At 41.3% G+C, this 15,998-nt stretch overlaps 1 protein-coding gene across 6 annotated transcripts in view; it reads left to right on the forward strand.

The window, feature by feature from the left end:
- ATF7IP2 (activating transcription factor 7 interacting protein 2) overlaps positions 1-15,998 on the forward strand; it is a 243,054-nt gene that overhangs the window by 65,573 nt on the left and 161,483 nt on the right. For 2 of the 6 annotated variants that reach the window (XM_053556335.1, XM_053556337.1), the window contains one exon: positions 749-1,631. The exons of 1 other annotated variant lie outside the window; for it this stretch is intronic. In XM_053556335.1, coding sequence (XP_053412310.1) covers positions 749-1,162 — 414 coding nt within the window. In that variant the 3' untranslated portion in view covers positions 1,163-1,631. Of the gene's footprint in view, positions 1-203; positions 1,632-15,998 lie in introns of those variants that run through there. 3 more of the 6 variants (XM_053556333.1, XM_053556336.1, XM_053556338.1) reach the window with 3 other exon arrangements.

Genomic DNA, 15,998 nt, shown 5'->3' on the forward strand with positions numbered 1-15,998 from the left:
TTAAGAGGGGAATTTTTGTTACCTCAAAGGAAAATTTTCTATATTGAGATTTGAAGTTTTATCAAATGTATATCTTTCTATTTTACAATTTTGTAATTTTAATTTATATTAATTATTACCTAAGATGTAAATTATTTGCTTAAAGGATGTGGAATTGATTATTACAGATAAATTTTGCTTTTTAAACTTTGTATTATTCACAGAACATCCAATATCCACCCTGGAGTCACCTTCAAAAGCTGTTTTAAACCCAAAAGAAACAATCCCAGTGGCACAAAATGCAGCCCAGGTACTGCTATGAAGTGCTCTGTAAGAGATACTCCTTCCAAATCCAATGGGAAAATACATGTTTTACTCTGAAGAAATACTTGGTTCACATTTCAGCTTAAAAAGCCTTTTAATGTGCTTTTTAAAATGTACTATGTTGAATCTACTTATTCACACAATTAAAATAATTCATTTGTATTTTACAGAAGCTACAGAAATGAAAACAAATACATTTTCATTCAATAAATTGGAAAAGCATTTTTGTACTAAAAGCAATAGTCATTGTTGATACACTGACACTGTCACCTTAATTAGTATAATATTTGAGAACACAATTTAGAAATGAGGTGGAATATTCATCCACAATATCTGGGACCTAACCCACTCTGGATTTGTGATGTTACAACTGCTGTTGACTGATACAAAAGAATCAGTCTCCACCAGGCCAGCTTGCTAAACTTTCTTATAAATTTGTTTGTAGGTTCTTGAGTCCTTTGAGCACCTACCACCTCTTCCTGAACCACCTCCACTGCTACCTGAACTGTCAGACAAAATCCGAGACACACTTCCTCCCCAGAAGCCTGAACTCAAAGTCAAACGAGTTTTGAGACCCCAGGGCATTGCCCTAACTTGGAATATCAGCAAAATCAATCCCAAATGTGCTCCTGTGGAAAGCTACCACCTTTTCCTGTGTCATGAGAACTTTAATACTAAGTTGATTTGGAAGAAAATTGGAGAAATTAAAGCATTACCACTCCCAATGGCATGTACTTTATCTCAATTTTTAGCTTCCAACAAATATTACTTTACTGTCCAATCAAAAGACATTTTTGGGCGATATGGACCATTTTGTGATATAAAATCTATTTCTGGGTTTTCTGAAAACTTTACCTAAAAGAAAAGTCTATAATAAGTATATATAGTACTTTTTTTTGTATTTGTTTGTTTACAACATTAGTATAACACTATTTGCCATTTATATGGGCCAGTGCAGATTGTGAACCTTATGTACAGGGACAGTCCTCTTCTACATGTTTAAGTGGCTTATAGTTTCATGAATTTGATTTGTATTAAATATGTACTTAAATATGTATGGATATGTTCTGAAACATACATTATCATGGACCCACGTCACCAGGTGTACTGTGAATCATACCTTTGGTGACTGTGGAAATGCTGCTTATATCAGAAACCCGGGTAGAAGCAGCCACTGAATGTCTCCTGTGTTAACCAACTTTCCTGCTTGTTTAGCTACAGGAAAGAATAGGCTCTTTACTAATGCCAGATCATCCCTGGGGTGCGTCTCCACTGAGATTTTATGAAAATAAATGTCTTCCATGCTATCTGAATGCCGAGTGGGCTACTAATTTGCACCTGTCTTCTCTTTCTCTCTTGCTCTCTTTTTTTAGTCAGTCATTTGGGGAAAATAGTCTGGAAGTTTTCCCTAAATCTGTTGGTAGACTTAAATGTAATGAAATCTGTTAAACATTGCATGCTGTGTACACAAAACCATATAGTATATCTTATAAAATCATTATCCAGCCTGCTGTTTTAGTTGAGAATGGAGTTGTCCTTTAGATTTAAGGTTTTAATTTGATTATTGCATAAACACTACTCTTTGCTCATTTTCCAGCGGCTGTTAGTACTAACACTAAGCCTTTAATAGTAGATGGGTTTGGGCTGGTGCCTGTGGCTCAGTGAGTAGGGCACCAGCCCCATATACTGAGAGTGGCGAGTTCAAACCTGGCCCTGGCCAAACTGCAACAAAAAATAGCCAGGCATTGTGGCCACTGCCTGTAGACCCAGCAACTCAGGAGGCTGAGACAAGAGAATCACCTAAGCCCAAGAGCTGCAGGTTGCTGTGAGCTGTGAAACTACAGCACTCTACCAAGGGCAACAAAGTAAGACCCTGTCTTTAAAATAAATAAATAAATAGTAGATGGCTTTTGCACATACCTTTACCTGAGAGAACATCAGTGAAGCTGCCGCTAGTGGGAACAGCTCAAGAAACTCTGAACATGTGAACAGAGACTTGATAAATATAAGTCAGGGCCCAGCAGGGGTAAACTTTGGGCAACTAATACTGGAATGTCAAGAAACAGAAAAAACCCTAATTTTGTGACCGTGTGTTTGAAAGAGGGCATTCATTCCAGGTACAGAGTGAAAGTTCAGGCCTCAGAGGCTCTGAGATTCAAAAAATGAACAGGGGATGGTTTCGTTGGCATTTTGTAAATGCTTTCACATCTTCAGTAATAAATAAAGCAGGTTTTTTTTCATCTTTGTCTTTATAAAACATGACTGAAAAACCCAGATTCTAAACTGTTTGACTTGCACCGCCCTCCATCAGGGCCTATTTCAGGCTCAGAGTAAGGAAAGGGCCTGGCAGTCCAGAACAAGGAACACAGCCTGGGCAAAGATTTCACCCTTGGGTTGATGTGGCCTAAATGTTCTCTTGCCAAGTGAAACCCAAAGACCTGACACCGTAAACAAGATTTTGGTGCCTATCATCAAAGTGAAACCCCATTCCCAACAAGCAGGCTATCTGGAAAGGATTAGTGTGCAAGTCTCACAAAGGAGCCTTTACAATTGCAAGAGGCAGGGGAAAGGCCGATCGCAGACATCTTGGAGGTGACAAGTCAAAAAGCTGCACTGTTGGGTGGTGCTTGTGGCTCAGTGAGTAGGGCACTGGCCCCGTATACCAATGGTGGTGGGTTCGAACTCGGCCCGGGCCAAACTGCAGTGAAAAATAGCCAGGCGTTATGGTGGGCGCCTGTAGTCCCAGCTACTCAGGAGGCTAAGGCAAGAGAATCACCTAAGTCCAAGAGCTGGAGGTTGCTGTGAGCTGTGCCGCTACAGCACTCTACCAAGGGCAACAAAGTGAAACTCTGTCTCTAAAAAAAAAAAAAAAAAACTTCACTGTTTCTTGCCTTTTGGAGGGGTAGGGACAAGATTCACAATCATTAACTGTCAATGACACCAAAAAAGAGCCAGGCAGCCTAAGGACAAGAAAGTTGTGCCCCCAGTGCCATCATGTAGTACAGAGAACCAACATCCTCACTCAGCCTGTGAGGAAGTGGACATACTGAGAGGTTATGAGCTGGCTCATGGAATAATTGGGAAACCTAGAGAATCAGGCTTAGAATATATTTGAGGTGAAGGTGAGAGGTGACTTTGCAACAACCCAGTGAAGTTTCAAACCTAAGGTGGTTTATGCAATTCATATTCTATCATACGTTAGATATTTTATGTACATTTTAAAGATGGGGAAACAGGTACAAGGAGCTTAGAATGCATACTGAAGGTCATAGAAACTCGGGGAATAAGCAGAATCAAGATTCAAACCCAACTCCATGGTTCTTAGATTCCTGCTGTATACACTGTGAATGGGGAACTGGACTGATGGAGCAGGAAGAATTCACCACTGCCCTTGCAGCCTTGGAACTTCAGATTGAAACCCCAGACCCAATCTGACTTACCCTAAGTCATGTGTCTGAGCTTCAAGCTGTACTAAGGTGGCAGGCAATTGGCATTTCTGGTCTTCGTGCTGTACTCTAAACACATGAAAAAAAGTACACATCATCTGTAATCATAGAAATGCAAAGGCAAACCACCTTGAAATATTACTTAACCCCAGTGAGAATGGCCCACATCTCAAGCTGCCAAAGCTGCAGATGCTGGCGGTGAAGAAAGAAGGGAACATGGATGCACTGTTGGCAGGCCTGCAAACTACCACAGGCTTTATGGAAAGAACTCAAAGTAGACCTTCCATTTGATCCTACAATCCCATTACTAGGCATCTGCCCAAAAGAATGCCATTTTACCATAAGGACATTTTTACTCAAATGTTTATAGCAGCTCAATTCACAATCACAAGGATGTGGAAACAACTCTGTCCTTCAGCCCATGAATTAATAAACTGTAGTATATTTATACAATGGAGTACTATTCAGCCATAACAAAGATGAAGATTTTATATCTTTTTTAACAGCCTGGAAGGACTGGAGAACATTCTCCTAAGTATCACAAGAATAGAAAAAGAAGCATCCCATGTACTCAGTACTAAATTGAAACTAGTAGGTCAACTACAGGCTCACATGAGAAAAACAAATTCAAGAAGGGATGGAAAGAGGAGGTTTGATAAGTTTCCATCTAATGGGTGGGTGAAGGACTCAACTACAACTTGGACTTTGCCTTACAAACACAAACTATATAACTTAATTGTGTGTATGCTCACATTAATCTGAAAAAAAATACATATATATATATTATTGTTTGGGATTCTTTGAGAAATCTGAAAATGTTTTAAAAAGGTAAAAAACTATGGGGGCACCTGTGCCTCAATCTGTAGAGCACCGGCCCCATATACCCAGAGCCGTGGGTTTGAACCCGGCCCCAGCCAAACTGCAACAAAAAATAGCTGGGCGTTGTGGCAGGTGCCTGTAGTCCCAGCTACTCGGGAGGTTGAGGCAAGAGGATCCCCTAAGCCCAAGAGTTGGAGGTTGCTGTGAGCTGTGATGCCATGGCACTCTATTAAGGGCAACAACTGTCCTTTAGACTCTGTCTAAAAAATAAAAAACAACTAAGAGGTATACTCTGAAACCTCTCACAGGTGTTCCTTCCCTGGCTGGTTCAAGGTTAGAATTGACCACAAGACTCCCGAGACTTGGAAAACATAAGGCAGTGTCACATGTTCCACTTTTTCAAGGTTGTCATAGGACATCTGAGTGACAGCCATTGTGCACTGTTGCTGGCTGGCTGGTTTGGGGCCTGTAGCACCTGCAGCTACTGCCAAGACTGCCTCTAGTTTGTCAAGCGCAGAGCACAAACGTGCTGCTGTGAACTTTTCCCACAGTGCACCAGTCCCACTGCATCAGGGTTGGATTGGGACATGGACATGGCTCCCGTGGGCACTTGCTCCCGCCCACATCCAAACCTCCTCCCGAACAGTCTGCCTGGCCAAATGAGGGTGATGCCAGGCTCAGCACTAAACACCGAGGACAGAGCACTCACCACCAACTTTCACTAGGCCAAAAACGAATTCCTTGTTCTGTCTGTGTATTTACAGCATGGACAGGGAATCCCATGATCTGATCACCCAGGGTTCCCCCATTCTAGGCTGGACAGAGGACCCCAGGTTTCCAAGGCTGGGGAATTTCATGAAGGGAACACCCTGACCTTTTGCCCTGAGCTGGAGGGACTGCATTCATTTGTTTGTTAATAACACTCATTAACATTGAAAACCTGTCTCCTTTTGCCAAGTCCTGTCCAAGTGTAATTCTCAAGACCTAATACCCTTAGACAAAGAGCCCACCTAGAGACTCCCCACTTGGGTCTTTACCTCTGCCAGAAGCTCTGGTGCTTTTTAGTCCTTCTGTCCAGAAGCTCTAGTGCTTTTTACCTCTTCTGTATTCTTTTCTGTCTACTAAAATCATATCTTACCACTAATCCATGGTCTGTGGGTTCAATCTTCAAATCCCTGAGACCAAGGACCTATGAAGAAAGAAATTCCAGTAACATATTTTGGGGGCTCGTTTGGGATTGGAGATCTGTGGTAAGCAATGGGACCACTTATCTCTATCTTGTTTTTCTCTATAATCATAAAAATGGAGACTAATAATTCATAGGCCCATCAGCCCCTAAAAGCACATAGTATGGCTGCCGTTCTCCAGGTCACAGGTGAGAGGCTGTTGGAGAATGAACTTTCTAATTCCTCTTGGCTCCAAAAGAAAGGAGCTGAAGGGAATGTTAGAAGGCTTCTGAACCCATTCTATATATTCTCCTTTTCTCTGGTTGAGAGCTGAGCAAAACAAAAGTAGCTCCCAGAGATTCTGGGGTCCCCAGCAATGGTTCTAACCCCATGGCACCTGAGGGCCTTCTGAAAAGTATGCTCTCCCAGCTCTTTTACTATTTGCTCTTTTCTTCTATTTATCTCTACAGACCCCTGCTGCTTTCACTCTCTCCTTGTAGTTTGCTTGGTTTATTTGGATGTTGGTAAAGTATTATTATTATTTTACAGTTTTTGGCTGGGGCCAGGTTTGAACCCACCACCTCCAGTATATCGGGCTGGCGCCTTACTCCTTTGAGCCACGGGTGCCACCCGGTAAAGTATTGTTTTACATATTTGGTTAAGTTTGTACCAGCTCTTTCAGGTATTTTTCAGATGTTATAAGCCTGTTTCAAAATGGTCCTTTTCATTGCCTTTCACTGCAAAATTAAATTCAATTCGCTGTTTTGCATGTTTGAGAAAAAAGCTGAACTGTGTTAATGGCTAGAGGCCCATAAGTTGGCTCCAAACAAAGGGCAAAATGACTCCCTTACATGGCTTCTCTGGGCCATGCATAGCCTATGAGGGGAAGCCCAGGGACACCCCCCCCCAGGCAAGAATTTTCCTAAACCCTGGGCTATAAATCAGTCTCATCTTTAAAAGAAAAAAGAAAAGAAAGAAAACCTTTAAAAATGAAGAAAGGAGAGCCAGACAGGGTAGCTCATGCCTGTAATTCTAGCACTCTGGGAGGCTGAGGTGGGTAGATTGCCTGAGCTCACAAGTTTGAGACCAGCCTGAGCTAGAGTGAGACCCCCACCTCTAAAAATAGCCAGATGTTTTGGTGGGTTACCTGTAGTCCCAGCTGCTCAGGAGGCTGAGACAAGTGAATCACTTAAGCCCAACAGGCAAAAGTTACTGTGAACGATGATACCATGGCACTCTTCTGAGGGCAACAAAGTGAGACTCTGTCAAAAAAAAAAAAAGAAAGGCAAAGAAAATGACCCTGGGTATTTGATTATTTTTTTGTCTGCTAGTGTAAATGGAAAGGTTCAAAGTCATCCGAGTTTTCTATAAGACTTCAGCTAGTTGCAACTAATTTTAATTCAAAAATTTCAAAGTGTCCCTCAACACTGATTTTTTTTTTTTTCTGGTACAAATACGACTTTTATTTTTCACTGGTTTGTTTCTGAATTTCTCTTTTTTAAATCTTTCTTTTTTTATTGTTAAATCATAGCTGTGTACATTAGTGCAATCAAGGGGTACAATGTGCTGGTTTCATATACAATCTGAAATATTCTTATCAAACTGTTCAACGTAGCCTTCATGGCATTTTCTTAGTTATTGTATGTAGACATTTGTATTACGCCTTTAGTAAGTTTCGCCTGTACCCATTCTAAGATGCACAGTAGGTGTGGCCCCACCCATTACCCTCCCTCTACCCTAACCTCCCCCCTCCCTTCCCCTTCCTTGGCCCTTCCCTCATAGTTTTGTGCTATAGTTGACTTATAGCCTTCATGTGAAAGCTATAATTTAGCTTCATAGTAGGGCTGAGTACATTGGATACTTTTTCTTCCATTCCTGAGATACTTTGCTAAGAAGAATATGTTCCAGCTCCATCCATGTAAACATGAAAGAGGTAAAGTCTCCATCTTTCTTGAAGGCTGCATAATATTCCATGGTATCCATGTACCACAGTTTGCTAGTCCATTCGTGGGTGGATGGGCACTTGGGCTTGGTCCATAACTTAGCAATTATGAATTGGGCTGCAATAAACATTCTGGTACAGATGTCTTTGTTATATTGTGATGTTTGGTCTTCTGGGTATAAACCTAGTAAAGGAATTATAGGATTGAATGGCAGGTCTATTTTTAGGTTTCTAAGTATTCTCCAAACATCCTTCCAGAAGGAACCTATTAGTGTGCATTCCCACCAGCAGTGTAGAAGTGTGCCCTTTTCTTCACATCCACGCCAAAATTTCTGGGATTTTGGGATTTTGTTATGTGGGCTACTCTTACTGGGGTTAGGTGATATCTCAAAGTAGTTTTGATTTGCATTTCTCTGATGATTAAGGATGATGAGCTTTTTCGTGTGTTTGTAGATCGTGCATCTGTCTTCTTTATTTTTCAGTTTTTGGCCGGGGCTGGGTTTGACCCCTCCACCTCTGGCATATGGGGCCGGCGCCCTACCCCTTTGAGCCAAAGGCGCCACCCACATCTGTTTTCTTTAGAGAAGTTTCTCTTCAAGTCCCTTGCCCACCCTGAGATGGGATCACTTGTTCTTTTCTTGCTAATATGTTTGAGTTCTTTGTGGATTCTGGTTATTAAACCTTTATCGGAGGTATAACCTGCAAATATTTTCTCCCATTCTGAGGGCTGTCTGCTTGTTGTACTTACTATGTTCTTGGCTGTGCAGAAGCTTTTTAATTTGATCAGATCCCAGTAGTGTATTTTTGATACTGCTTCAATTGGCTGGGGAATCCTCATAAAATATTCACCCAGGCCAATTCCTTCAAGAGTTTTCCCTGCATTTTCTTCAAGTATTTTTATAGTTTCATGTCTTAAGTTTAAATCTTTTATCCAGTGAGAGTCTATCTTAGTTAATGGTGAAAGGTGTGGGTCCACTTTCAGTCTTCTACAGGTTGCCAGCCAGTTTACCCAGCACCATTTGTTAAATAGGGAATCTTTTCCCCACTGAATGTTTTTAATTGGCTTGTCAAATATCAAATAATGGTAAGTAGCTGGATTCATCTCTTGGTTTTCTATTCTGTTCCAGACATCTACTTCTCTGTTTTTGTGCCAATACCATGCTGTTTTGATCACTATTGATTTATAGTACAGTCTCAAGTCTGGTAGCGTGATTCCTCCAGCTGTGTTTTTATTGCTGAGTAATGCTTTGGCTATTCGAGGTTTTTTTCTTTTTTTTTTTTTTTTTTTTTTTAATTGTTGGGGATTCATTGAGGGTACAATAAGCCAGTTACACTGATTGCAATTGTTAGGTAAAGTCCCTCTTGCAATCATGTCTTGCCCCCATAAAGTGTGACACACACTAAGGCCCCACCCCCCTCCCTCCATCCCTCTTTCTGCTTCCCCCCCCATAACCTTGTCATTAATTGTCCTCATATCAAGATTGAGTACATAGGATTCATGCTTCTCCATTTTTGTGATGCTTTACTAAGAATAATGTCTTCCACGTCCATCCAGGTTAATACGAAAGATGTAAAGTCTCCATTTTTTTTAATGGCTGAATAGTATTCCATGGTATACATATACCACAGCTTGTTAATCCATTCCTGGGTTGGTGGGCATTTAGGCTGTTTCCACATTTTGGCAACAGTAAATTGAGCTGCAATAAACAGTCTAGTACAAGTGTCCTTATGATAAAAGGATTTTTTTCCTTCTGGGTAGATGCCCAGTAATGGGATTGCAGGATTGAATGGGAGGTCTAGGTTGAGTGCTTTGAGGTTTCTCCATACTTCCTTCCAGAAAGGTTGTACTAGTTTGCAGTCCCACCAGCAGTGTAAAAGTCGAGGTTTTTTTCTGATTCCATATAAAGCGAAGTATTATTTTTTCAAGATCTTTAAAATATGACAATAGAGCTTTAATGGGAATTGCATTAAAATTATATATTGCTTTGGGCAGTATAGACATTTAACAATGTTGATTCTTCCCAGCTATGAGCATGGCATGTTTTTTCCATTTGTTAACATTTTCAGCTATTTCTTTTCTTAAACTTTCATAGTTCTCTTTATAGAGATCTTTCACGTCCTTTGTTAGGTATACTCCCAAATATTTCATCTTCTTTGGCACTACTGTGAAAGGAATAGAATCCTTGACTATTTTTTTGGCTTGGTTATTGTTGGTATATATAAAGGCTACAGATTTATGGGTGTTGATTTTAGCCTTAGACATTGCTGTATTCCTTGATCACTTCTAAAAGTTTTGTAGTAGAATCCCTAGTGTTTTCCAGATATACTATCATATCATCTGCAAAGCTTGATCTCTTCTGACCCTATGTGGATGGATACCCTTGATCGCCTTTTCTTCCCTAATTGCAATGGCTAAAACTTCCATTACAATGTTAAAGAGCAATGGAGACAGAGGGCAACCTTGCCTGGTTCCTGATCTAAGTGGAAATGATTTCAGTTTAACTCCATTCAATACTGTATTGGCTGTGGGTTTGCTGTAGATGGCCTCTATTAGTTTAAGAAATGTCCTTTCTATACCAATTTTCTTAAGTGTTCTGATCATGAAGGGATGCTGGATATTATCAAAAGCTTTTTCTGCATCAATGGAAAGAATCATATGGTCCTTATTTTTTAGTTTGTTTATGTGCTGAATTACATTTATAGATTTACGTATATTGAACCAAACTTGAGACCCTGGAATAAATCCCACTTGGTTGTGGTGTATAATTTTTTTGATGTGTTGTTGGATTCTGTTTGTTAGGATCTTATTGAGTATTTTAGCATCGATATTCATTAGTGATATTGGTCTATAATTTTCTTTTCTTATTGGGTCTTTCCTTGGTTTGAGGATCAAGGTGATGTTTGCTTAGTAGAATGTGTTGGGTAATATTCCTTCTTTTTCTATATTTTGGAAGAGGTTTAGTAATATAGGTACTAGTTCTTCTTTAAAGGTTTGGTAGAATTCTGATGTAAAGCCATCTGTCCTGGGATTTTCTTTTTAGGGAGATTTTGTATAGTTGATGCTATTTCAGAACTTGATATAGGCCTGTTCAACATTTCCACTTAATTCTGGCTAAGGCTTGGTAGATGGCATATTTCCAGGTATTGGTGGATTTCTTTCAGATTTTCATATTTCTGAGAGTAGAGTTTCTTGTAGTATTTGTTAAGGATTTTTTGAATTTCTGAGGGGTCTGTTGTTATTTCATCTTTACCATTTCTGATTGATGAACTTAGAGATTTTACTCTTTTTTTCCTGGTTAGTTTGGCCAAAGGTTCATCTATTTTATTGATCTTTTCAGAAAACCAACTTTTGGATTTATTGATCTGTTGTATAAGTCTTTTGTTTTCAATTTCATTTAATTCTGCTCTGATTTTGGTTATTTCTTTTCTTCTGCTGGGTTTGTGGTTGAAGTGTTCTTCCTTCTTCAGTTGCTTGAGATGTCCCATTAAGTTATTAACTTCTTCTCTTTCCGTTTTCTTGAGGAAGGCTTGTAGTACTATAAATTTCCCTCTTAGGACTGCCTTTTCAGTATCCCAGTGGTTCTGTTAATTCATGTCTTGATTGTTGTTTTGTTCCAAAAATTTGGTGATTTCCTTCTTAATCTCATCTATAACCCATCTATCCTTTAGCATAAGGTTGTTTAGCTTCCATGTTTTTGTATGAGTATGCAGGTTCCTGTTGTTATTGAGTTCAACTTTTTTCATGATGGTCTGATAAGGTGCAAGGAATAATTTCTGTTTTTTGAAATTTGCTGAGGTTAGGTTTGTGGCCTAGGATGTGGTCGATTTTGGAATATGTTCCTTGGGCTGATAAGAATGTGTATTCCGTTTTGTTGGGATGAAATGTTCTGTAGATGTCTGTTAAATCCAGGTGTTGAATGGTTAAGTTTAAATCTAAAATTTCTTTGCTTAGCTTCTTTTTGAGGATCTATCCAGCACTGCTAAAGGGGTGTTAAAATCTCCAACTACTATGGAACTGGAGGAAATCAAGTTGTTCATGTCTGTTAGAATTTCTCTTATAAATTGAGGTGCGTTCTGGTTGGGTGCATAAATATTAATAATTGAAATCTCATCATATTGAGTATTACCTTTAACAAATATGAGTTGTCCATCATTATCCTTCCTTATTTCAGTTGGTTTAAAGCCTATTGCATCTGCGAATAGGATTGCAACACCTGCTTTTTTCTGCTTTCCATTTGCCTGGAGTATAGATGACCATCCGTTCACCTTGAGTCTATATTTGTCTTTTAATGTAAGATGCAATTCTTGTATGCAGCGTATATCTGGCTTGAGTTTTTGTATCCAGTCGGCCAAGCTATGTCTCTTTAGAGGACAATTTAAACCATTCATATTCATTGAGAATATTGATAAGCCTTTTCTGAGTCCGATGGACATTTTTAATTCTTTTGTGACTGTGGAAGTTGGAATTTGATCAAAAATTTCTGGGTGGGTTTACTTTTGTGGTGGAGGATTATGCTGGTCTTTATGGAGGATAGGTCTGAGAATATCCTGGAGAGCTGGTTTAGTTATGGCAAATTTCTTCAACATGTGAATGTCATTGAAGTATTTAATTTCTCTGTCATAAATGAAACTCAGTTTAGCTGGGTACAGGATCCTGGGTTGAAAGTTATTTTGTTTTAGGAGATTAAAAGTCAATGACCATCCTCTTCTATCTTGAAAGGTTTCAGCAGAGAGATCTGCAGTTATTCTAATATTCTTGCCCTTGTAGGTGGTGGTTTTCTTTTTTTTTTTTGGTAGAGACAGAGTTTCATTTTATTGCCCTCGGTAGAGTGCCGTGGTGTCACACAGCTCACAGCAACCTCCAACTCCTGGGCTTCAGCGATTCTCCTGCCTCAGCTTCCCGAGTAGCTGGGACTACAGGTGCCTGCCACAACACCTGTTGTTGTTGTTGCAGTTTGGCCAGGGCCAGGTTTGAACCCGCCACCCTTGGTATATGGGGCCGGAGCCCTGCTTACTGAGCCACAGGCACTGCCCGGTGGTGGTTTTCTTTTGTCTGGCTGCTTTCAGAATTTTCTCCTTCATATTAACTTTAGTGAAGCTGATTATGATGTGTCCGGGGGATGTCTTATTTGGGTTGAGTCGTGCTGGAGTTCTGAAACTGTCTGCTATCTGAATTTCAGAATCTCTTGGCATGTCTGGAAAGTTCTCCTTCATAATCTCATGGAGAAGAGACTCTGTGTCTTGTGAAACCACTTTGTCCCTTTCAGGGATTCCCATAAGACAAATATTGATTTTCTTTGAATTATCCCAGAGCTCTCTGAGAGAGTGATCTGTTTTTGCCCTCCATTTCTCTTCCTCTTTGAGAGTTTGGGAGCATTTGAAAGCTTTGTCTTCAATATCAGAAATCCTTTCTTCTGCTTGCTCCATTCTGTTACTGAGGGATTCTACTGTGTTTCTCAGATCTTTGAGGGCTGCAACTTCTTGTCTCAATGGGTCAAAATCTTTGGTCATTTGGTCTTTGAATTCGTTGAATTCTTAGGATATCTTTTGGGTTACTGCTTGGAATGCTAATTCAATCTTATTTGCTATCCAGATTCTGAATTCAATTTCTGACATCTCAGCTATTTGTTTGTTCATGGGATCTTGTGCTGTGTCTGCCCCATTGATCCTTGGGGGAGTTGGTCTACTCTGATTATTCATATTGCCAGAGTTTTTCTGATGATTTTGTCTCATGATTGTTTTTCACCATTGCTTCTGGCCGTCCTCAGATTTTGGGAGGTGTCTCTCCAAGATTAGACCCCAGCAGGATCAGTCTATTGTTGCTGGATCTTTGTAGGGACCCTATGTAGTTCCTCTGGGGCTGCACCAGCCAGGGATTTCTGGTTGTGGTAGCAGCTCCAGAGTGTGACACACCCAGATCCAGCAATAGGGCAGGAGGTGGTGCGCAGAGTTCTGGGAGTGCCTGGCACCCAGTAACTTTGGCACAGAGAGCCCAAGGTTCCACCAGTCTCTGGCTAGGAGAAGGGCTCTGTGCAGGGAGGGCTCCAGAGGGCACGTGGCTACCAGAGTCCCTGGCCAGACAAGCGGGCCAGTGTGGAGGCAGGGAGGGTACAGGAGGGAGGACACATGGTTGTGCGGCTCTCGCAGTTCCTGTTCAGGGCATGTGGAGGCCCGGCGGGTGTTGGTTGCAGGTCAGGGGTTGCAGCGCGGCTCTTATGGAGGTTCAGGCGGCACCAAGCCCAGGAGTTTGGGGTTGCTATGAGCTTTGACACCATGGCACTCTACCCAGGGCAGCAGCCCGAGGCTCCAGTGTGCCAAAACCGGTTTCACTCAGCTGAGTCAACCCTTGTTTTTCATTAAGTTTAATTATTGTTGCCTTGCCTTCCCTTTTGGGGGAAGAAAGAATGGTGGAAAATATAGCATTTAAGACCTATTCAACATAGGGTCTGTTGCAGTGGCTCATGCCTGTAATCCTAGGACTCTGAGAGGTGGAGGCAGGTGGATTGCCTGAGCTCACATGTTTGAGAACAGCCTGAGCCAGAGTGAGACTCTGACTCTAAAAAAATAAAAAATAAATAAAAAAGCTGGGCATTGTGGAGGGCACCTGTAGTCCCAACTACTTGGGAGGTTGAGGCAAGAGAATTGCTTGAGCCCAAGCATTTGAGGTTGCTGTGAGTTATGATGCCATGGTGCTCTACTGAGGGTGACAAAGTGAGACTCTGTCTCAAGGACAACAACAAAAAAGACATACCCATGATAAAAAGTCTATTTCTTGTTGTTACTGGAAATTTAGAAAAAGCTTGTAAAAATTATCACTTGTGAGTACCAGGAAGCACCATTTTTTCCCAGGGCAAGGTTCATCCCCACTTTGATTGACAGGCATTTACTCAATAGCAACTGCAGAAAAGGGTCAGAAGGTGGGACCAGGCTCCTGAATAACTGATTTCTTAGCCTTTGCTGCAGGGAAGTAATAAGCACAGGAGAGCCCACAGGTACAAAGTGCTACACTGATAATTGTGGCTAACTTGAGACAGGCATGGAGGCTGGGGAGGCCACTCTCCTCAAGGATTTCCCCCCAAACATTGGAAGGATGCTTCCTTTTGTTTGGCTGGAAGGGTTTCTGGGTTGGTCAGAGAACACTTTGAGGACCCGGGAACACAGAGGGTGGGATTAATTAAAGGGTTGGATGTTTGTTCTTTCCAACACATGGGTCATATTCTCTTTCTTTCTTTCTTTTTTTATTTTTTTGAGACAGAGTCTCAAACTTTCGCCCTGGGTAGAGTGCTGTGGTGTCACACAGCTCACAGCAACCTCCAACTCCTGGGCTTAGACAACTCTCTTGTCTTAGCCTCCTAAGAAGCTGGGACCACAGGCACCCGCCACAGCCCTCGGCTATTTTTTTGTTGTTGTTGCAGTTGATTAGGGCCGGGTTTGAACCCGCCACCCTCAGTATGTGGGGCCACTGCCCTACTCACTGAGCCACAGGCATGGCCCAATATTCTCTTTCTAAAAGAACACACTGGTAATATGTTCTCTCACCAAGAGAACTTTCATCAGGTGGGACCACTATGGGTCCTAGATACCTGGTTTTTCAGCCTGTGCTGCTGGAACACCCCATTGGGCTGTATTCTAAACTACTGGGATATATTTGATCCCCAGGGGCTGAAGGAGGAAGTATGGTTTTCTTTTGTACCCAGGCCTGGCCTTAGTATCGACTCTGTAATGTTGAACAATAACCACCAGAAGGTACTCTAAAATTTTGGTAAACAAGAGGGGAAATGGTCTGAATTACCTACATGCAAGCTTTTTTTTTTCTCAGAGACAAACCCTAACTGTTTAAAACCTGTCAGATCCAGCTTTCCTAGCTGTAATAACTCCCCCAAATGGCCAGAGATTCCTGAGAGAGACACTGTCACCACCTGGTTCAAACCCACCAAATCCTTCTTGGAAAACTTCCTCTGTGCCTCAAGAAAACCCCAAGAAAGGATCTTCCCTGGCAGGAGAAAAATGTCTCAGGAAGTTGTAAAAGCTTTAGTGCATGAGATTATTCCTAGGTTTGGACTCCTAAGTTTGCAAAGTGATATGGGCTTGACTTCAAAGCAGCTATTATATAGGGAATATCTAAAACCCTGGGCACAGCTTGGCGCCTGTAGCTCAGCCATTAGGGTGCCAGCCACATAAACCAGGGCTGGCAGGTTCAAGCCCAGCCCAGGCCTGCCAAACAACAATGACAACTACAACAAAAAAAAATAGGTGGATGTTGTGGCATGTTCCTGTAGTCCCAGCTACTTGGGAGGCTGAGGCAAGATAATTGCTTAAACC

The sequence above is a fragment of the Nycticebus coucang genome, chromosome 12 (assembly GCF_027406575.1).
Source record: "Nycticebus coucang isolate mNycCou1 chromosome 12, mNycCou1.pri, whole genome shotgun sequence".
NCBI lineage: Eukaryota > Metazoa > Chordata > Mammalia > Primates > Lorisidae > Nycticebus > Nycticebus coucang.